A 24,286-nucleotide genomic window follows, 5' to 3' on the forward strand; every position below is an offset into this window, starting at 1 on the left:
GGATTGAACCCAGGGACACTTAACCATAGAGCCACATCCCCAGCCCTTTTTAATGTATTTAATTTGAGATGGGGATCTTGCTAAGCTGCTTAGGTCTTTGCTAAATTGCTGAGGCTGGCCTTGAACTTGTGATCCTGACTGGGCCTATCAAGTCTGGAATTATAGGCATGCACCAGCACTTTCATTTCTGATTTCAGAGATTTGAATCTTCCCTCCTTTTTTTTTCTTAGTCTTGCTAAAGATTTGTCAATTTTGTTGATCTTTTCCACAAATCTGCATTTGTATTTCATTGATTTTTCCCTATTGTTTTTCTATTAGATATTTTTTCTCCAATCTGATTAATTATCTTGCTTCTACTAGCTTTTGGCATAGTTTGCACTTCTTTTTCTGCTTCCTTAAGGTGTACAGTTAGGTTGTTGATTTGAGAGTTTTCTTATTTTTCAGTGTATATATTTAAACTATAAATTTCTTTGTGAGCATCATGTTTACTGCATCTGATAAATTTTGACATATTGTAGTTTTGTTTTCATTTATCACAAGGTGTTTTTCCTTCCTTAACTTTTTTCTTTGAATTGTTGGTTGTTTGTGTGTGTTGCTTAATTTCTATGAATCTGTGAATTTTCCATTCTTCCTTCTGTTACTGATTTCTAGTTTTATTCCATTATGATCATAAAAGATACTTTGTATGGTTTCAGTTTTTTGAGATTTATTTTGTGGCTTGACATATGACCTATCCTGAATAATACTTCATGTGCACTTAAGAAGAGTACATATTCAGAGTGTCCTATTTATTAGGTCTAATTGGTTCATGGTGTTGTTTGAATCCTCTAATTATATTTTAACTTCCTGTCCAGTTCTATTATTAAAAGTAGAGTATTGAAGCCTATAATTATTATTGTGGAACTGTCAGTTTTCCCCTTTAATTCTGTCAATTTTTATTTTACATATTTTGGGACTCTGTTCAATGTAATTATTATATATATTTTGTTGCTGTATTGAGCCTTTCATCAATAGATAATATCCTTCTTTGTCTCTTGCAAGCTCTTTTTTTTTTTTAGATGTTGATGGACCTTTATTTTATTCATGTATTTATATGTGGTGCTGAGAATTGAACCCAGTGCCTCACACATGCTAAGCAAGCACACTACCACTGAGCAACAACCCCAGCTTACCTGTGAACTCTTGATTTCAAATCTATTTTGTATGACAATAATCTAGCTACCACCGCAATTTTGGTTATGATTTCCATGGAATATCTGATTTTATCTTTCTACTTTTGACCCACTTATGTGTTTATATCTGAAGAGAGTATCTTGAAATCATCAGATAGATCCTGTTTAAAAAAAATCTAATCTGCTGATCTCTGCCTTTTAGTGGGAAACTTTAAACAATTTATAATTAATGTGATTATTTCCGAAGAATTTACTTATGCTATTACTTATGATTTTACATGTCTTAAATTTTTTTCTTCTATTCCTTCATTACTGCCTTTTTTAATTAGTTGATTTTTTTTCAGTGTATTATTTGGGTTCCCATCTTCTGTCTTTTTCTGTATATTTTTAAAGTTGTTTTCCAATGGTTATCTTGGGAACTACAAAGTGATATCTTAAGCTTGTTAACAACATAACTTGAATAATGCCAACTTAATGTTGATACTATACACACTGCTTCTATACATCTCTACTCCTCTCCTTATATATATATATATTTATATAAATATATATATATTTATATATAATATATATTATTATATATATAAATATATATAATTTTTAAAAAATATAAAATAGAAGAACCTTTAATTGTGCTTCAAAATTTTAAGTGAAACAATGACTTCACAGGAAATCCACCGAGAAATGCTTTTTGAGGCCAAGCATTGTTTCCCCTTAGCTTCCTACAACAATGTATGCACATTAACAATTTCAGTTTACAATTACTGCAGTCTCATCTATAATGAGATTATACCTAGACCACCTAAACTGAAGTTCAGATATTTTTTAGTTATACCCCAACTTTACTAGCTGCTAAAAGTGGTGATGGTAATTTCAGTCACTCAAATTCCTTGGCTAGTTTTGAAGATTCTTATGATTCTATTTGGGTAGGATTAACTCATAGGCATTAGCAGAAGCAGGGCTGTGCAGATCCTGTCTGGCACCACTGGGAGATAACCTGAGTTGGTTGAGCCCCTTGGAAGCAGATGATAACAATGTGGATTTTCCCATCTGCTGACCCACTTCTTCACTTTGCTTTACTTGGCAGGCTGTACGCAGCTGGGGCGAGTTTTCAAGCTTGTTAAATCTCACCCCAATCACAACTTCCCTGGTAACTTCTGGCAAAGCAATTTGCAGTTAGTTACTTTGCTGAGCAGACACATGGAAGATTCCACTTGGGGTTCAGGTCCATGGTGTCTGCCACAATGTGGCTGCTAGAGGGTCCTTTTCCAGCTTCAGAAACTGAAGCAGAGACTGCACCATTTACAGAAATTTCATCACAAAAATCCTTAAGCTCAATATTTTAAGATGATGGGTTTCACAAATCCACAGCCAATACCATTCAATCATCATCCAAAGCCTGGAGGTGCTACACCCACTGGAGGCGCCATGCTTTCCAGACACGTGGTGGATCGCTCTCCTTTATATTTTTTATATTGTTACCATTGCAGATTACATCTTTATTATGTGTCTGTTAACATAGATTTATAATTATTATCTTATATATTTGCGTTCTAAAAAGAAGAGAGAACACCATGAAGGCAGTACTAAGAGGAAAGTTCATTACATGGAGTTCATTCCTTAAAAGAAGAATAAGTCAACAAATAAATGAGCTAACATTACATCTCAAAGCCCTAGAAAAAGAAGAACAAATCAACACCAAAAGCAAAAGACAGGAAATAATTAAAATCAGAGCTGAAATAAATGAAATTGAAACAAAAGAAACAATTGAAAAAAAAAATTTTATTATTAGTTGTTCAAAACATTACTAAGCTCTTGACATATAAATTGAAAAAATTGACAAAGCAAAAAGTTGGTTCTTTGAAAAAATAAATAAAATTGACAGACCCTTAACCATGCTAACAAAGAGAAGGAGAGAGAAAACTCAAATTACTAACATATGTGATGAAAAAGGAAATATCACAACATACACTACAGAAATACAGAAGATAATTAGAAATTATTTTTGAAAACTTGTACTCCAATAAAATAGAAAACATCAAAGGCATCAACAAATTTCTAGAGTCATGTGACTTTCCCAAGTTGAATCAGGGTGATACACACAATTTAAACAGATCAATTTGAAGTGATGAAATAGAAGATGCTATCAGAAGCCTACCAACCAAGAAAAACCCAGGACTGGATGGATACACAGCCAAGTTCTACAAGACCTTTAAAGAAGAACTAATAACAATACTCTTCAATTTATTCCAGGAAATAGAAAAAGAGGGAGCACTTCCAAACTCATTGTATGAGGCCTGTATCACCCTGATTCCAAAACCAGGCAAAGACACATCAAAAAAGAAAACTTCAGACCAATATCTCTAATGAACATAGATGCAAAAATTCTTAATAAAATTCTGGCAAATAGAATACAAAAACATATCAAAAACATAGTTCACTATGAGCAAGTGGGGTTCATCCCAGAGTTGCAAGGTTGGTTCAACATATGGAAATCAATAAATGTAATTCATCACATCAATAGACTTAAAGATAAGAACCATATGATCATCTCAACAGATGCAGAAAAAGCATTCAACAAAATACAGCACCACTTCATGTTCAAAACACTAGAAAAAAACTAGGGATAACAGGAACATATCTCAACATCGTAATAGCTATCTATGCTAACCTCCAGGCCAACATCATTCTAAATGGAGAAAAACTGAAGGCATTCCCTCTAAAAACTGGAACAAGACAGGGATGCCCTCTCTCACCACTTCTATTTAACATAGTTTTTGAAACACTGGCCAGAGCAATTAGACTAAAGAAATTAAAGGGATTTGGATAGGAAAAGAAGAACCCAAATTAGCACTATTTACCCACAATATGATCCTATACCAACAAGACCCAAAAAATTTTACCAGAAAACTTCTGGAACTAGTAAATGAATTCAGCAAAGTAGCAGGATACAGAATCAACACCCATTAATCAAAGACACTTCTATATATCAGTGACAAATCCTCTGAAAGGGAAATGAGGAAAATACCCCATACAATAGCCTCAAATAAAATAAAATAAAATACTTGAGAATCAACTTAATGAAAGAAATACCTCTACAATGAGAACTATAGAACGCTAAAGAAAGAAATTAAAGAATACCTTAGAAGATGCAAAGATCTACTTTGTTCTTGGATAGACAAAATTAATATTGTCAAACTATTATCATACTACCAAAAGCACTATACAGATTTAATGCAATTCTGATCAAAATCCCAGTGACATTCCTCATAGAACTAGAAAAAGAAGTCATGAAATTTATCTGGGAAAATAAGAGACCCAGAATAGCTAAAGCAATCTTTAGCAAGAAGCGTGAAGCAGATGGCATCACTATCCCAGACCTTAAACTATACTACAGAACAATAGTAACAAAAACAGCATGGTATTGGCACCAAAACAGACTGGTAGACCAATGGTACAGAATAGAGGACGTAGAGACTTAACCACAAAATTACAATTATCTTATATTAGACAAAGGCACCAAAAACATACATTGGAGAAGATAGCCTCTGCAACAAACGGTGCTGGGAAAACTGGATATCCATATGCAACAAAATGAAATTAAACCCCTATCTCTCACCATGCATAAAACTCAATTCAAAGTGGATCAAGGATCTAGGAATTAAACCGGAGCTCCTGCATCTAATAGAAGAAAGAGTAGGCCCAAATCTCCATCATATTGGATTAGGGCCCTACTTCCTTAATAAGACTTCTATAGCATAAGAATTAAAATCAAGAATTAATAAATGGGATGGATTCAAACTAAAAAAGCTTCTTCTCAGCAAACGAAACAATCAGTGAGGTGAATAGAGAGCCTACATCTTGGGAGCAAATTTTTACCACTTGCACATCAGAGAGAGCACTAATCTCTAGGGTATATAAAGAACTCAAAAAGCTAAACACCAAAAAAACAAATAACCCAATTAATAAATGGGCCAAGGAGATGAACAGACACTTCTCAGAAGGTGATATACAATCAATCAACAAATATATGAAAAAATGTTCAACATCTCTAGCAATTAGAGAAATACAAATCAAATAATCTCACTTTGGTCAGAATGGCAACTATTATGAAGACAAACCACAATAAGTGTTGGCGAGGATGTGGGGAAAAGGTACACTCATACACTGCTGGTGGGAGTGCAAACTGGTGTAGCCAATATGGAAAGCAGTATGGAGATTTCTTGGAAAATTGGGAATGGAACCACCATTGGACCCAGCTATCGCTCTCCTCGGTCTGTACCCAAAGGACTTAAAACAGCATACTACAGGGACACAACCACATCAGTGCTTATAGCAGCACAATTCACAATAGCTAAACTGTGGAGCCAACCTAGATGCCCTTCAGTAGCTGAATGGATAAAGAAAATGTGGTATATATACACAATGGAATATTATTCAGCATTAAAAGAGAATAAAATCATGGCATTTGCAGGTAAATGAATGGAGTTGGAGAATGTAATGCTAAGTGAAGTTAGCCAATCCCCAAAAAACAAATACCAAATGTTTTCTCTGATTTAAGGATGCTGATTCATAATGTGGTGGGGGTGGCATGTGATGATTAGATGAACTCTAGATAGGGTGAAGGGGAAAAGGGGAGGGAAGGAAAGGGAGGGGCCATGGGAGTAGGAAAGATGGTGGGATGAGATGGACATCATTACCCTAAGTACATGTATGAAGACATAAATGGTGTATCTCTACAGCCAGAGGTATGAAAAATTGTGCTCTATATGTGTAATATGAATTATAATGAATTCTGCTGTCATATGTAACAAATTAAAAAATGAAAAAATGTGATATATATAGGAATATTATTTAGCTATAGGAGGAATGAAATACTGATATATACTATAACACAGATGATTTTTTTTATATTATATATATTTTTTTATTTTCTCATTTTAAAACCAATTAATTTTTTTATTCCGTTTTCAACTTTGTTGTATATTATATTCTTTTTTTTTTTAAAATTTTTTATTGTTGGTTGTTCAAAAAAATATGGAACGCTTCACGAATTTGCGTGTCATCCCTGCGCAGGAGCCATGCTAATCTTCTCTGTATCGTTCCAATTTTAGTATATGTGCTGCGGAAGCGAGCACAACACAGATGATCTTAAAGATATTATGCTATGTAAAAAAAGTTAGACATAAAAGTCACATATTGTATGATTTCATTTATTAAAAATAAGGGAAGAGTCACAAACCAAAATTGCAATAATATTGCCTCTTGTATTTATCTTTATTAGTGTCCTTTGTTTTTTCATTTGATTTTGAGTTATTGACTATTATCCATTTATTTCAGCCTGAAGTACTCTCTTTAGAATTTCTTATCTTAGCTCTTGTTTTATCTGAGATTGTCTTACTTTCTTCTTTCTTCTTGAAGGATAGTTTGCTGAATATAGAATTCTTGGTTTGTGATTTTTTTCTGTCAGGCTTTAAGTACATCACCCCAGTGTTTTCTGCCCTCATGGTTTCTTTTGTCTTTTATTTTATTACCCTCTTAAATCTTATTTTGGTAGAATCTCATTAAGTTTCCCAGGCTGTCCTCAAATTTGTGAACTTCCTTCCTCAACATCCTGAATAGTTGGGATTACAAATGTTTGCTACCACAGCTTACTGGTCTCATGGTTTCTAATGAGAAATCAGCTGTTAATATTTTTTTTTAATATTTATTTTTTGGTGTAGATGGACACCGCACAATGCCTTTATTTTTTATTTGGTGTTGAGGATCGAACCTGGGTCCGCCCTTCTAGGTGAGCACTCTACCGCTGAGCCACAATCCAAGCCCAGCTGTTAATCTTATTAAGATCCTTTGTCCGTGATAAGTTGCTCTGTTCTCCCTGCTTTTGTTATTTTCTCTTTGTCTTTGCTTGACAGTCTGAATATAAAGTATTATTATGTGGATCCCTTTGAGTTTATGCTGCTTGTAGTTTGTTAAGCTTCTTGGATGGGGAGATTCATGTCTTTCATCAAAGTTGGGAATTCGGGGGCATTATTTTTTGAAAATTCTGCCTCTTCCTCTTTTCTTCTTCTGTGACTTCTAGTATGTACATGTTAGTTAGCTTGAAAGTATCTCACATATCTTAAGCTCCTTGGACTTTTCTTTATTCTTTATGTTCCTTAGATTTAATTATTTCAGTTGTCATGTTTTCACATCTACTGATTCTTTCTTCTGCCTGATCAAATCTACTATAGAACCATTTTAGTGAACTTTTAAAATATCAGTTGTACTTTTCATCTCCAGATTTTTATTAGATCCTTTTTATAATTTCTGACCCTATTGATAGTCTCATTTTCTTCATATATTTCTTTTTTTTTTTTTTTTTTTTCACTGGTCATACCACTTTTATTTACATTGTATCTATGTTACATTGTTTATTCAATATAGAAAAAATATGAATACATTCATAGTATTCTCTTTTAATTTGGTAATTCCACATTGTCAAATATTGACTATTTTCATATTGGGTGTCCTACCCAATTAAAAAAAAGAATGGACTTAGCAAACAATTCTAATTGCTATAGTAATTATTACCTTATTTGTCTCTTTAAAAACAATCTAATTTTGAAAAGACATGATTAAACTACTGCTTAGTGGCTAAGGGAAATATTTTTTTAAAAGAAATTCATTCATTCTTTCCACAAGGAAATTTTTAAGGTAAACATCTGAAATGCCTCAGTGACCAAGGAGAATATATTCCTTATAAAGGGGTCATGTTGAAAGAAAATCAAGTGGTAGACCCCATTGCACAATGGTTCTACACATACCAAACAGAAATGGGGACTATATTGACAATTATGTTGCAAAAAGTCCACACTGAGAAGTCGGGTTTCTTTTAAAAATCCATTTTACAAATCAGTGATTATCTTTTTTGGACATAATACTTTCATTAAATGGGTCAAACTCAAAAATCAATGCTACAAAATACAGTATTTTCCATTGCTTTTAGTTGTAATGTACACTATGTACAGAATGACAGTAGTTACCTATCTTAGACTAAATACAGATGAACAAATAGTGTGTTAAAAACCAGAATCAGGACTTATAAATAGTGCAGAAAATGCAAACGCCAAAAACACGACACCTCCTATGATCGTCACAGTTCTGACAGAGATTTTTTGTGCTATCATTCTTCCTCCGATTACTGCCAATCCAGTGCATAAGCAGTGTCCCACTGTTCCACCCACTGCTACACCATAGGGATCCTCTCTAGCTGCCAGAACAATCGTAGTGAGTTGAGAGCGATCTCCCCATTCTGCTAAGAATGTTAGTGTAAGAGCTTGAACAAAAATGGGTGAAATAAAATGCAGCCACTTTTTCTGAGGTATTGTTGTGCTTGTACCCGTTTCAACATCTCCTGGTCCATTTAAGAGTTTGGTTCGTTGAAATTCTTCATCCTTCTTCTTTAATTCTGCTTGAACTTCTTCCAGTTCCTCTTGACCCTCATCTGGGCTCATCTTCAAGCCTTCCCGAAGCATTCTAATGCCAAAAATGGCAAATAATGCAGTTGAGACATAGTATGTGTACACCCTGGGGATGACGGTGGTGGCATAGCCAAACAGAACTGACAAGCAGGTCATCAGGGCCAAGGCAAGCATAGCCCCAGCCAGCACCGTCAATCGGTTATAGCGCATCGCCATGATGGCTGCTATGAAAAATGTCTTATCACCCAATTCAGACACAATGATGACTGATATGGCAGCGACAAATGCATGAATAAATCCCAGATTGGTTTGGGTAGCTGGGTCTTCTTTATTTGTGTGAACTGGGGCTGCTGGTGTAAATCCTTTCTCGGCCCGGGCCGGCTCGGGCCCCTGAACGCCAGCGGGCTGCGGCTGCAGCTGCTGGGCAGCGGCCGGCGGTTCCTTGTTCCGGTGGCTAAGGTCTTCCTCCGGCCCGGCCCGGACCCCGACCGCGGACCCCAGCAAAAGAACCAGCAGGAGCAGAAGCAGCCGGGGCGCCGATGCGCGGCCGCTACCCCGGGCCGCCATCCCGCCCGCCCAGCCGCCCGCGCACGGGCGCCGCAGGAGGAAGTGCCGGTGACTGCAAGCTGCGACCCGGAGCCGTCTGGGCGGCGCGTCCGTCACGCCCCGCCGCCGCTCAGTGAGCAGCCCGAACCATGCGGGTGGTGGGAGAAGACCGGGAGAGGTCGGAGGCAGGCCGCGTCCGCAGCTGCACTACGGGCAGCCACCCTCACCCGCGGAGGCCACACCCTTCATATATTTCTTTACTGGTTTCTCCTCATCTGTTATTTGTGGTTTCCTTTAATTCTTTTGAGAATATTTAAGACAGTTTGATTTAATATCCTTGTATAGTAAGTCCCATGTCCGGGTGCTGAGAGCCACGGCCGAGTCTGTATGGCCCCTGGCATTTTGCCAACAGTATTGATTGACAGGCGAGGCATTACTATCCGCCTCTGCCGCAACTTTTGAGTTCTCGCACTATTTTGGAGTTCTCATGGGGATTTCCGGGGATTCCCCGAGAGTTCCCATTGGTTGGGGAAGTGCAGGAGGAGGGATTTCCGGGAGAGATATTTCCGGCTGGGGGTTCCTGGACAAGCCTCCTGGCGCGTTCGGGAGGATTCCCCGGGAGCTGTGTGAAGTGTTTTCCTGCAGTTTAAAAATAAAGTTTGTTCCTGCTTCAGTGGCTCGTGATTTGTGCCCAGCCAGACTGCGGCATTTGGTGGCCCGTACGGGGGACGTCTGAAGCTTCGGGGTAAGTGAAATTGCTTGCCCCTAAGGGAAGGCGAGAGAATGGGCGACCATTTTAAAAAACAATGTGTTCTTGTTTTGATTTGTTTTGTGTTTGTTTCAAGCTGCCTATCCCTAGAATTTTCTCAGGCCGATTGGGAAAAATGGTTGGCTCAAGGTTTGAAGTTGTTCACCCCTGAGGAAGAGATAGAAATAGACCACAAATGCACATGTCAAGAAAATAGGAAAATTGATACAACGATTTTTTGTTCCGTTTTTGTTTCATCCTGTTTCGGTTTTGTTTTGTGTTATCTTACTGGGTTGCGTTATCTTTATAACAGATTAGAAATTAGTAAAAAACAAACTGAAAGAGTGTTAAGTAAATTGTTAGAGGTTCAGATCATGGAGAAAGACATTTTAGATCAAGCAAAAGAGAAGGTCTCTCAAGCTAGTCAGACAGAGGAAGAAAATTTAAAGGAAGAAAGCTTAGAGGAGAAACAGCTATTAGGGAAAAAGCTACAACAGGAGGCTGCTACTAACACCGTTCTATCACCAGAGGGCGTAATTCAACCAACAGCTCCCCCTATGGAGATAGCTGAGTGGCCCTCAAACCCCGTAGTTGATAGATGGGATCCTGAGACAGGACCTCAAAGATTAGCATGCCCTGTACTTGAGCAGGCAGGAGGGCAGCGAATTCACCGTGCTTTAGATTTCAAAACAGTGAAGCAGTTAAAGGAGGCTGTAACAACCTATGGTCCTCAAGCACCGTTCACTGTAAGCATGGTCGAATCCATTACCAACTTGGACATGACGCCAGCAGATTGGGCTAGTATGTGTAAATCTGTGCTAAATGGAGGACAATATTTGTTATGGAAGGTTGCCAATGAGGAATTTTGCAGGGAGACAGCTAGACGAAATGCAGCAGCCGGTTACCCTCAAAGAAATCTAGATATGTTGTTAGGAAAAGGGCCTTATGAGGGTCAACGGCAACAAATTGAATATGATCCTGGCGTATACGCACAAATTGCTGTAGATGCGGTTAGGGCATGGAAAACTTTACAGGGGCATGGAGGTTTACAAGGTCAATTATCTAAGGTAATACAAGGAACTAATGAACCTTACGCTGAATTTGTAGATAGGCTTATTCAAGCAGCTTCCAGAATTTTTGGGGATACAGAACAGGCAATGCCATTTATAAAACAACTGGCTTATGACCAAGCAAATCGTTGTTGCAGAGAGGTCATTAGACCATGGAGACATGAAGATTTAAACACATATATTAAATTATGTAGAGACATTAATGAACAAGGGCAAGTCTTAGCAGCAGTACAACAGGCTTTAGATGCCAGGCCAAAAACATGCTATAATTGTGATCAAACAGGACATTTTAAAAGGAGTTGCCCCATAGGAGGAGGGTTTAACAAAGCTAGATATCAAACGAATAGAATACCGGGTATTTGCCCACGATGCCGTAGAGGGAAACATTGGGCTAATGAATGCCGTTCTCAAACCACCATAGAGGGTATTCCGTTATCAAAAAACAGACAAGGACCAAGTGTTTACCCACGATATCGTGGAGAAAGGCATCGAGCTCCATTGCCAAAAAACGGACAGGGGGGCCCAATGCTCCGGGGCCCACGACCACAAATGTACGGGGCACTGGAGGAACCCAGAAACACCATGGAGGAACCCAGCAACACCATCAGGGTAGTGCCCAGGACACATTATCCATCAGATCTCTCATCAGACGAACCAGAGGGAGCGCAGGGTTGGACATCTGCGCCTCCGCCAGAGCAGTACTAACTCCAGAGATGGGAGTTCAAATCATTCCCACAGGAGTAAAAGGACCTCTTCCCCAAGGAACAGTAGGCTTATTGTTAGGACGCAGTTCTTCTACGCTAAAAGGACTTATGATATGTCCCGGGGTAATTGATCCCGATTATGAAGGTGAAATAAAAATTATAGCTAGCTCTCCAAAGGGTATATCAGTAATTTCACCAGGAGATAGAATAGCACAGTTATTAATAATACCCAGCCTACATGATAAATTTTCCAGTAGTACTATAGAAAGAGGTTCCAGGGGATTAGGCTCCACAGGTGTAGATTGGGCTATGCTGTCTTTAAATTTAGATTCTCGTCCCATGCTAAAACTAAATATTCAAGGACATGAATTTAATGGACTACTGGATACAGGTGCAGACCTTAGCATCATATCTCGTCAAGAATGGCCAAAACATTGGCCGTTACAACAAGCCACTCAAACGCTTCGAGGCCTAGGAGTGGCGACTAATCCCCATAGAAGTGCAATGGTATTAGATTGGAAGGATCCTGAAGGATGTGAAGGAACTATACAGCCATATGTATTGGATCATCTTCCTATAAATTTATGGGGACGAGATGTCCTAGATCAATTAGGTTTGACATTAACAAATAACATCAATCCAAATGCGCCCACTATTAGGGCTAGACAAGGTTTCAGGAAAGAAAAAAGATTAGGAGAACAAGGCATAGCAGCACCAATTCAGATAGATCAGGGAATAAATAGACATGGACTGGGTTTTCAGAAGGGGTCACTGAGGCAATAAAAATTACTTGGAAATCAGATAGACCAGTATGGGTTCCTCAGTGGCCCCTGACTAAAGAAAAGATACAAGCAGCCCATGACCTGGTCAAACAACAATTAGCGGAGGGACATATACAACCTTCCGTATCTCCTTACAATACTCCCATTTTTGTCATTAAAAAGAAATCTGGTAAATGGAGATTATTGCAAGATTTAAGAGCCATTAATAATGAGATGGTTATTATGGGACCTGCTCAATCAGGGATTCCTCAATTGTCTGCTTTGCCAAAAACCTGGTACGTTTTAGCTATAGATATTAAAGATTGTTTTTTTTCAATTCCAATTCATCCTGAGGATAGTCCACATTTTGCATTTACTATCCCTGCACTGAATCATGAAGGTCCTGATCAGAGATATGAATGGAAAGTACTCCCTCAAGGGATGGCTAACAGCCCAACTATGTGTCAAATTTATGTTAACAAAGCAATCCAGCCACTTAGAAATCAAAATCCTAAACTACAAATATTTCACTATATGGATGATGTATTGTTAGCACACAAAGATAAAAACACATTGCTAGAATGTTATGCCACACTTACAAATTTATTAAAAAATTATAATCTAGAGATAGCAATAGATAAAGTACAATTAAATTTTCCAATTAATTATTTAGGAGTTCTATTATCCTCAACCATGGTCCGTCCACCAAAAATTCAAATACGAGTAGATCAACTCAAATCACTTAACGACTTTCAAAAGTTATTAGGAGACATAAATTGGATAAGGCCTTATCTAGGCATACCAACAGGAGAGTTGGGACCTTTATTTGATATCCTAAAAGGTCCATCAGATCCAAATTCACCCCGCATGTTAACGCCTGAAGCAAGAAAGGCATTAAAAATTATTGAAACATATATGGAAAATATGCATTTGGATAGAATTGATATAACTTTGCCTTTATTATTTATTGTAATACCAACAAAAAATATTCCTACAGGAGTATTTTGGCAAGAAGGTCCATTATTGTGGATACATTTATCTTATTCTCCTAACACTATTCTTACTAGGTATCCTGAGGCTGTAGGACAATTAATACTCAAAGGAATAAAAGCAGCAAAGGGAGTGTTTGGAATTTCTCCCAATAAAATTATTACTCCATATACTATGGATCAAATTGATGAGTTAGCTAATGAGTTAAATACTTGGGCAATAATCATGTGTAAATCTAATGTTTCATTTGATAATCACTTACCATCTAATCCTTTGTTGTCTTTTTGGTCTTCGCATCCTGTAGTTTTTCCAAAAATGACAAGAAAAACCCCTATCATGAATGCTCCAAATGTATTCACTGATGGGTCAAATAATGGTACAGCAGCAGTAGTTACCCCTGATCAAACTTTTACATTTTTAGTACCCAAACAATCAGCTCAAAAGGTAGAGCTTAATGCAGTTTTACAAGCTTTTGTGATGTTTAAAGATTCTGTATTTAATTTATTCTCTGATAGTCAGTATGTAGTTAATGCTATAGTATCCCTTGAAGATGCTGGCAGGATTTCCCCTTCCTCTACTGTTTTCTCTTTGTTTTCTGCTATACAAAGTGTAATCTGGGACAGAAAAGATCCATTCTTTATAGGACATATCAGAGCACATACAGGATTGCCTGGAGCCCTTAGTTTGGGCAACGATTTAGCAGATAAAACTACACATGACATACATATTTTCTCTACACTAGAAGAAGCTACACATTTTCATAAAAGGTTCCATGTCAATGCTAATACTTTACAAAAGCGTTTTAAAATAACTAAGGAACAAGCTAGACAAATAATAAAACAATGTCAAAATTGTGTGACCTTTTTACCACAAGTTAATCTTGGAGTCAATCCTAGAGGACTGATACCTAACCATATTTGGCAGATGGACGTCACACACTTGCCACAATTTGGAAAATTAAAATATTTGCATGTTACAGTTGATACTTCTTCCGGATTTTTGATGGGCTCCCTTCATTCCGGAGAAAAAACTAAAGATGTTATAGCTCATTGCTTACAAAATTTTGCCACTGTGGGCGTTCCAAAACAGTTAAAAACAGATAATGGTCCTGGTTATATTTCTACCTCTTTTAAACAATTTTGCTCATCATTTGGCATTACTCATATAACAGGAATTCCATACAATCCACAGGGACAAGGCATAGTTGAAAGAGCTCATCAAACTATTAAAATGTACTTACTAAAGCAAAAAGAGGGAATTGGAAAGGGGTATATGTCACCCAAAGATAAACTTAAAATAACCCTTTTTACTCTAAACTTTTTAAATTTGGATTCCTCAGGGCTTAGTGCTGCGGAAAGGCATATGTGTCCAAAAAATGTACATAAGCCTAAGGTACTTTGGAAGGATATTCTAACAGGACAATGGAAAGGTCCTGACCCAGTGATTGTCTGGAGTCGGGGTTCTGTTTGTGTTTTTCCACAGGGAGAACAGCAGCCGATTTGGATTCCAGAGAGATTAACTAAAACAATTTCTACAGGCCAAAAGGAAGATGATTTGACTCAAATCCATAACAGCTGATATCCAGAACTCCAGTTTGGCTATTCTTACATCTGCGACGGTGATTAACCAGGATGTTTTTTTCAATATTTATTTTATTATTTGCCTTTTCCCACATCATAAAGTTCTATTTTATTTTTGAGCTCATACAGACCTAGGATAATGTTTTTCTGATCAGTTTTATTTTTTGACTGTGGAGTTTTTAAGCATTGCAATGGAGATTTCACCTAGGTAAAGCTACAAGGCCTTTACTATTGTCTTATGTGTTGTATGTTATGTGTGCACACTTCTGTTTTGTGTTGTATGTCTGTATGTGTGTATGTCCATATATCATATATGAGGAGCGCTCATGAATAAATGGATCCAAATTTTTTTTATTCATGTGATTTTAATGGTTTAATTTAGATTGGGTAAACAGCTGTTGAAAATTGTTTTAATATGTGAACAAATAAGGAGGTTAACAGATCTGTTTGTTTACTTTCACCTTTCCTTCTCATTATATTTAATAATTCTGTTCAGGATAATGTAAATTGTTCAAAAAATTGTTTTCTTAGTGCCTGTTGGAATGTTACATAATTTTTTTCTTAGCATCATTGCCAGAATTCCTATCTTCATCCCAGTGCCGGTGAAGACAAAGATAAAACCAAACTACAGCTTCTTCGATAGTTATCACAACAAACTGTAAAAACTGATGCATCAATGAATAATAACTCAACAAGTAATGCTCAATTAAGGAGTTGATTTACTTTGGGAGGAAATGGACATATTGACAGATTCCTCTGCTTTGAATTGCTTGCAGACCCTGCCTGGACTATGTATCATTTGTATGTATTGTGAACTATCTGTTGGTACAGCGAATTGTGGTAGTGCTGGAGTATTTTTGCTGATGGTGTCACCGGTGGTACAATTTTTCAAAGGAGCCCTCAATTGGCTTAGTGTCATGGCATTTTGCATCCTCCTCCCTTCTACTAGTGCTGGTCTAAAATTTGGGGGCCAACAGAGGTGAGGCAAAGAACCTCACCCCCCACTGGTGCAAAGGCCTATCCACAAGTATGGCTGTATGCTGGACCGGTAGTCAGTGACGGGTATGATCCAATTGCAGTGGTACCAACCTAAGACAGGAGGCTGACGCCTAGAGGTCAGTTCATCCGATGACGGGTAAGGACCATATGTTGAATTGGACTGCCTAACAGGCACGGTCCCTAAGCCACATTGCTTGTTGTTTAATTAAACAAAAAGGGGGAGATGCTGAGAGCCACGGCCGAGTCTGTATGGCCCCTGGCATTTTGCCAACAGTATTGATTGACAGGCGAGGCATTACTATCCGCCTCTGCCGCAACTTTTGAGTTCTCGCACTATTTTGGAGTTCTCATGGGGATTTCCGGGGATTCCCCGAGAGTTCCCATTGGTTGGGGAAGTGCAGGAGGAGGGATTTCCGGGAGAGATATTTCCGGCTGGGGGTTCCTGGACAAGCCTCCTGGCGCGTTCGGGAGGATTCCCCGGGAGCTGTGTGAAGTGTTTTCCTGCAGTTTAAAAATAAAGTTTGTTCCTGCTTCAGTGGCTCGTGATTTGTGCCCAGCCAGACTGCGGCATCCGGGCTTCTTCAGGGAGAGTTTCTGCTTATATTTTCCTTTGAAAGAGCCATATGTTTCTGTTTCTTTATTTTGTTTATGATTTTTTGATTGAAAACTGAATATTTGAATACTATGCTGTGGTGACTTTGGAATTCAAGTTTCTCCCTTCCTCTGTGTTTGCTGTTTGTTATTATTGAGTAAACTTGTGTTCAGGCAGTGTTTTGACTAAATTTTTCTTGAATGCCAGGACCTTAATACAAAACAAACAAATATAAACCACTTTCTGCTAATCCTTGTAGATGATTCTGTGCTGAGGCATTGCTTTAATATTTAACCATGCTATTAGACTGGGGATATAGCTCAGTTGGTAGAGTGCTTGCCTCACATGTACAAGGTCCTGGGTTCCATCCCCGCCACCACAAAACAAACAAACAACCAAACTATCCTTAACCATATTTTTGCCTCAGCCATTACTTTATACTTGCACTGAGCCTATAAATTGATCAGTAGTGGAAAGCTCAGTGTTTCTCAGGTCTTTTCAGAGAATGTGTTCTGTCTGGACATGCATGTGGCTTTCTAAATTTTCTAGTAAACACAAGTACTTTTGAATGCTCTCATTTCCAAAAGGTACTCTCCAGATTTGCCTCCTAGGATTTAGGTTGTCTATTATATATCTCCACTCTAATCTTTTGCCCCAAGCACCCTCTGCTTTTTTAATAACCTGACAGTGGTTTTGAACAATGCTTTTCTACTCTAAGGAAAACACAGACCCATGCCTTACATCAGTTCTTCGGGGAGTCCCTGACAGGTTAAAATAAATACAGTAATTTGGGAATATGGTCTGTTATACTACCTCCAGAATCAGGGACCAGTATGCCATATTGGAAACCCAGGCTACCATCTTTAAGACTGTTTCTGAACTGGGGCTTTGGTGGGCAAAGGCAAGTATAAATCCACAAAGCTTCCTACCGTTTTTATGTTCCCTATTTCTTAAGTCAACATTTGCTTGATTGCTGTGAACCTTTGACAATTTTCCAATATTCTGACAGAGTTAGTTGCAGTATTCCAAGTTTTTTTTTTTGTTTGTTTTTTTTTTTGTGTGTGTGTGTATGTTTGAAGGGTAGAACTTTGGAGTTTTGTACGCTGTTGTTTTTCTGACATCTAGACTTTACTTCTTGATGTGAGAAGCACTGTTCTCAAATTTAAGGATAAAAAAATGATGGATTTTATCTTGTGGATTTTTTTTCCCCCAGTACTGGGGGTGCTCTACCTCTGAGCTACATGCCCATATCCCAGCCCTTCTTATTTTTGAGACAGGGTCTCACTAAATTGCCAAAACTTGCCTGATTCTTTCTTCTGCCTGATCAAATCTACTATGGAACCCTTTTAGTGAACTTTTAAAATATCAGTTGTACTTTTCATCTCCAGATTTTTATTAGATCCTCCCACCTTTGCCCTGAATAGCCAGGATTATAGGTGTGTGCCACCATGCCTGACATTAGACTATTATGCATATTTTTAGAACTTTTGATAAATATCTCCAGTGGCCTTCTACAAGTGATGTATGAGACTGCTGTTTCTTCATACATTCACTAATACCATAATTAAATTGTTTTTTGCTATTTTGATGGAGACAGTTTCTCCCTTTAACTTTAAGCCATATTGTAGTTATTTATTAGTAATTTGAATGTTTTCAGGGAGAATTATCTGTTTATAATGACACACATCATATTTTATACCAGAGAGTCCTTAAACCTTTTAAACTTTACATCTGGCTCCTTTCCAAAGATAAATTGAGCATATTTATCATAAATGATATATAAAAATAGTAATGATAATCTAGAAATAGAGTTAAAAACTCAAAGCCATGGGAACAAAAAGAAGGCAGTATTAAATAGAACTTTAATGAGTAGACATTAAATCTGAGCTATCTAATAAAAAGGGAAACCCTGTAAGTTATAAAATTCTAATCACAAATGAGAAAACACACTAATTATATAGGTCCATCACACCATTGCAGAAAATAATCTAAGGATAATTCTATTTTTAGCAAAGAGAGAGCTTATTCAAGAAGAAAGTTGGATAAACACACTCTCAGAATTGGGTGCAAGAATGCAGGCAAACTCCAGTGAGATGTGCTGCCACGGCTTAAGGCTGAGTTTTTATTAGGATACATAATTAGGTGGTATATGTATGACCCACAAGGGCTAAACTTCTTTTTTAAAACATTTTTTAGACATTGATGGGCCTTTATTTTGTTCATTTATTTATACACGGTGCTGAGAATCAAACCCAGTGCCTCACACATGCGAGGCAAGCGCTCTACCACTGAGCCACAACCCCAGCTCTGAGGGGCTAAACTTCTTTAAGGATTGGCAAATATTGAGCAAGATCATGTTTCTCCATTAGAGGGTCTGCTTTGATATGTGGGGTTAGTTTATATCAAAGTGTCTGGTGGTCAGTCATGTCATGATTAATCATGTGATTGAGCCAGACAAAGAATTTATGCATTACTGCATCTCCTATATTTCTAGAAATTTATCAGTGTCTTCAAGATTTTCTAGTTTATTGGAATATATATTTTCAAATAGTTTCTAATGATCATTTGGATTTCAGAAGTGTCTGTGGTGACATGTCCTTTTTCACCTGTAATTTTGTTGATTTGGGTCTTCTCTCTTTTGGTTAATTTGGTTAAGGGTTTATTAGTCTTATTATCTTTTCGAAGAACCAACTCTTTTTTTATTGATCCTTTGTATTTTTTAAATTCTCAGTTTCATTAATTGCAGTTCTGATCTTAATTATATCCTGTCTTAAGACCACATTTCTTCCCCCTGGTATTAATTTTCTTTCTTGCTTTTTTTTTTTTTTTTGTACCAGGGATTGAACCCTGGGGTTGATTAACTGATGAGCCACATCCTTTTTTATTAGAGACAGAGTCTTGCAGAGTTGCTTAGGGCCTCACTAAATTGCTGAGGCTGGCTTTGAACTCTTTTTTTTTTTATTGGTTGCTCAAAACATTACAATGCTCTTGACATATCATATTTCATAAATTTGATTCAAGAGGGTTATGAATTCCCATTTTCACCACGTGTACAGATTGAGGATCACATTGGTTACACATCCATGTTTGGCTTTGAACTCTTGATCCTCCTGACTCAGCCTCCTAAGTCACTGGGATTACAGGCATGTGCCACTGCACCTGGCTTCCCTGGTATTAATTTCTAAAACAGATTTCTCCTTTGGGCCCTTACATAGGTGATATGGAGTGATAAAAGCATCCTTAATGATTTTATAGCAAATGCGTAAGCAATTTTATGGCTTTTTTGTCCCATGACTTTTTATACATTTAGCATAACTATATACAATACTTTTTAAAATTATGCTTATGTCAACATATAAATATTCTTGAAATTTTTGTAAGAAATGGTTATTAGTAATCTTTTTTTTTTGCCGGGGGGTGTGGAAGGCCATAGGGAGATAAAAGGCAGATTTCTCCTCCACGTTTACCTTACCCAAATCCCAAATGATTTTGGGGTATTGCCTTGCATGCACAAGGCCCTGGATTCATTCCTCATCACTACCAAAAAAAAAAAAAATTGTAGTGAAAATTATACCCAATTACCCCAAATAATATAAAAGATTATTGCCTTTGGTTGCTGGCTGTATGTACCAAACTGCAGAAACTGTATCACTGTTTAAGAATATGTATAAGTTTAAAGCAGTCTTTGACATATGAAAGGAAGCTCAATGACTTTCATAATAAAAGAAATGGAAATTAAGATTACCCTGAAATGCCTTATGTTTTTAATTGCTGAAGATCTCAAAGGCTTGATAACATGCTGTTGTTGATGAGGGGGTTTGGAAACAGACCCTCTCATGCAAACTGGGGAAGTGTCAATTGGTCTAACTCCATTGGAAAGCAATTTGGTAATAGTTATTTAAATAAAAACTGATAAATCTTTTAAGCCTTTGATCTGATAGTTCACTTCCAATAATTTATTGCTATAGTTTGGATCTAGATTGTCCCTCAAAGGTCCATGTGTGAAAGACTTGGTCCCAGTTTAACTCTATTGAAAGGTTGTGTGAACTTCAAGAGGTGGGGCCTAGTGGGTGGATTCAGGTCATTAGAGTTTCAGGTCTCAAAGGGGATTGTGTGTCCCTACAGTCTTCCTCTTTATTTTCTTTGATATCTGGTATCATTAGGTGAACAGCTTTGCTGTATCATGTGCTCCTGCCATGATCTATTACCCCCCTTCTCTTAGAGACCTAAAAGATATATGAGTCTGCTTAACAATGGACTGAAGACTCTAAAACTTTGAGCTAAAATTAACCTTTTCTTTTTATAAGTTGACTATCTCAGGTATTTGTTATAATAATGGGAAGCTGACTACTATGTTTATCTTCAAATAAATGTTCTTATCAAGGTTATCAATTACTACCACATTGTTAAATATAGTGGTTAGCTGGAAACAGCATTTAACTACTCAGTCTTCCTTGATAGACTTTCTTAACCTGGTTCTTAGGACAACTATACTCTCTACGTTGTATTCTTTCTACCCTGGCCTTCTTTGTCTCTCTAGGATTTAAATGTTAGAGTATCCCAAAACTCAAAATCCTTGAACTTATTTTCTAGCTATTCTCATTTCCTTGTTTTTTTTTTTTTTTTTTTTTTTTTAGCCAGTCTCAGGGCTCTAAACAATCTATATGCTGATGGCTCCCAAATTTTTTATTTCGAGTCTCAACCTCTCTCCTGAATTCCAGGTTTGTACATCTAATTCTCACAAACTTTGCTATTGCTCAAATGTGCCAGGCACATTCTTACTTACAGCAAGGCCTTTTATACTTCCTGTTCTTTTGCCTGAAATATCCTTGTCCTCGATATCCACATTAATTGGTTCCTCATTTCCCTGTATCTTTAGTCAAATTTGTCATCAAGTCCATACAACATACTTAATCAGTACATAGGAGAAACACTATTTTATTCTTTTTAGATTCTTGTAAGATCTTCTGAAAATGGAAGGAAGAAGTTTTGGCATAAGTAGTTTGATGGTGACAAAATGTGTTTTCTTAGCTTAAAATCTGCTATCATTATTGTAATCTCATGTACTTCTCTAAATTTTGATAAATAATACACTTTTTATTCTAGATGGAGAGGAAAGAAAAGATTCTACCTGCCCGTATCACTGAGATTTCTAAATCTTTGTGCTTTCAGAGACTTATACTGAGTATCCCTAAAATCATGACCCATTGCAATCTAACCCTCAGTCAAGCAGCTATTTGCACACAATAGCAATTTTTTTTTTTAGAGTGTAAGGGAAAATACAGGATGCAAATAGCCAAAAGTACCAGTTAGACACTCTGAGTAGCTGTTTTCTTCCTGTCTAGTCCATAGACCAGTTACTATACTGGGGTTCACATATAGATTTTTACATGAGAGAGAAGCACATTGTTCAAATGTAGTAGGGAAAAAGTCCTTAGATCTCCTCTACCCCAAGTCTCTGGAGGTGAGATATAAGATAACATAAACCTGCAGATAATAAATTTTTTAAACTTTAATAATACATTTTATTTAAAGTAAAAATAGCTTTTTAACATTTAGTTAAGGTAAAGATTACTAATGAGATCTGATGTTCCTTTTATTGTAAAAAGTCAAGATAATAAATGTTTTTTTAAATATTTATTTTTTAGATGTAGTTGGACTAATACCTTTATTTTACTTACTTTTATGTGGTGCTGAGAATCAAACCCAGGGGTCTCACATGTGCTATGCCAGCACTCTACCGCTGAGCAATAACACCTGCCCCTATATAATAAATTTTTATATTTTATTTTCCTCATACAGGGTCAAGGAAATGATTCCTCCAAGGCCTCCCCTTATCCGTTGGACAGGAGGTGCTCAGAAGGCAAGTGCAAAAACTGACATGAAAGCATAAGGTATTGACTGCATACATTTAAAATGGCGTGGACTCTTCAATGTGTCTTCCAGAAGGAGTGAAAACCTGTTTGAAGTATCACATATTTTCATTTCTGGTTCCATTTGTGATCAGTGGTAGACAGTGAGTGGTATACTGTTTAACCCTTGGATAGTGGTCTCTGAGTTAGGAAGAAAAGGGTAGTTTATATTTATAGTGTTACTGAACATAAATCCTAATCCAGTTTTAGATTTTCAATCCATGGTCTTGACCTCTTTAGGCCACTTTACCAGACATTTTGCATTTTTCTAGGCAATGAGTGATTACCACACTCAGATCAAGAACATTTCTAAAGCCATTCTCGATGAATACTACAGAATGTTTGGAAAACAGGTTGGGAATAACATAGACAGTGAAACCTTAGAGGAGCAGAAGTGCCAGCTCAATTATGAATTTAACTCCTCTGGAAAATACTTTGCTTTCAAAGAACAACTCAAGGTAAAGCATTCACTTATTTAATTTGTCTGTGGGATATTATGGAGCACCTTCTCTATGTACTTAACATTTTTTGACTCTGATTATGTTCAGCTAACTTCTCTGTGATAGAATATCAGTAGAAGCTCTACTTCTGCAGAGTCTTGGAATGGTTTAGTGTCCATTCTGAGTGGGAGTTTTTGTTTTTGTTGTTGTTTTGGTATCAGGGATTGAATGCAGGGGCGCTAAACCACTGAACCACATTCCCCAACCCCCCCCCCCTTTTTTTAGAGAGAGAATTTTTTAATATTTATTTTTTAGCTTTCGGCGGACACAACATTTTAGTTTGTATGTGGTGCTGAGGATTGAACCCAGGCCGCACACATGCCAGGCGAGCGCACTACTGCTTGAGCCACATCCCCAGCCCCCAAATCCCCTCCCCTTTTTTTTTTGTATTTAGAGACAGGGTCTCACTAAGTTGCTTAGGGCCTCACTAAATTGCTGAGGCTGGCTTTGAACTCACAATCCTCCTGCCTCAGCTTCCCAAGCTGTTGGGATTACAGGTATGTGGGTACCACTCCCAGCTGTTAAACCACTATTCAAAGAAAAGACCATCAGCTCCAATTGAAATCAAATTAAAGCAAGCTTGTAATTCCTACCAGTTGGGGGTGTCTCTCCCGAAAACCACGGCAACAGAAGACAGCCCCGCAGCTCTCCAGGAGCACAGCTTTATAGCACAGAAAGTTACAAAAGAGGTCAGGTGTCTTGAGAACTTACAGATAACAGAATTTTGACAAGTATAACACAAAGGCATATAGTAAATTAATGGTCCAGCACTTAGGGAGTAAATTAGATCTCAACATGGAATTTATGAGGCTTCATTAGAGTTTCAGAGAGGGTCCTTATCTGGCCAGGGAAAGCCATAATTTATGTGGCTCCACTAAAGTTTCAGAGAGGGTGGTTATCTGGTCAGGGAAACCCAGACATGGGTGAGTTCAAGGCTCAGGCAGGCATTCCAAGCAAGTTTAGAAATCATAATAATTTATAGTAAAGCCGAAATTAACTTTTCATGCCTTTGTGGCGAGATGGCTCCCAATCTTAAGAGGGAATTAGGATGGGTTTATCACCAGTATGAGTATTGAAGAAATGAATTCTTCACTTGATGCTAGGCTAGATTTTGGACCTAATTTCATGTTGCTCTAGGAGGCAGAAAATGTTACTGACTCTGTGAAGAATTCTGTCTCCCATTCAAATCTCTCCCTGGCCCATGGAATCACTTAAGATTTGAGAAATAGTTGCTATGGTACATGCCCAT

General features: G+C 37.5%; 2 protein-coding genes and 1 non-coding gene across 7 annotated transcripts in view; 1 reads left to right on the plus strand and 2 right to left on the minus strand.

Moving 5' to 3' along the window:
- The window catches only part of Cfap70 (cilia and flagella associated protein 70), a 100,088-nt gene that overhangs the window by 38,327 nt on the left and 37,475 nt on the right, over positions 1-24,286 (plus strand). For all 5 annotated transcript variants that reach the window (XM_046419630.2, XM_046419633.2, XM_046419634.2 and 2 more), the window contains 2 exons: positions 22,428-22,488; positions 22,810-22,995. In XM_046419630.2, coding sequence (XP_046275586.1) covers positions 22,428-22,488; positions 22,810-22,995 — 247 coding nt within the window. The remainder of the gene's footprint in view (positions 1-22,427; positions 22,489-22,809; positions 22,996-24,286) is intronic.
- Positions 6,204-6,310, minus strand: LOC124076159 (U6 spliceosomal RNA). Its single transcript, XR_006846265.1, has one exon. It is a non-coding gene; the product is annotated as a U6 spliceosomal RNA (small nuclear RNA).
- LOC124075975 (transmembrane protein 165) lies at positions 8,041-9,422 on the minus strand. Its single transcript, XM_046419637.2, has one exon. The coding sequence runs from the start codon at positions 9,200-9,202 to the stop codon at positions 8,234-8,236; it is 969 nt and encodes a 322-aa protein (XP_046275593.1). The 5' UTR covers positions 9,203-9,422; the 3' UTR covers positions 8,041-8,233.

The sequence above is a fragment of the Marmota monax genome, unplaced genomic scaffold (assembly GCF_021218885.2).
Source record: "Marmota monax isolate L192 unplaced genomic scaffold, Marmota_monax_Labrador192_F-V1.1 WCK01_AAM20220418_F8-fsc00019, whole genome shotgun sequence".
In the NCBI taxonomy this organism is placed as follows: domain Eukaryota; kingdom Metazoa; phylum Chordata; class Mammalia; order Rodentia; family Sciuridae; genus Marmota; species Marmota monax.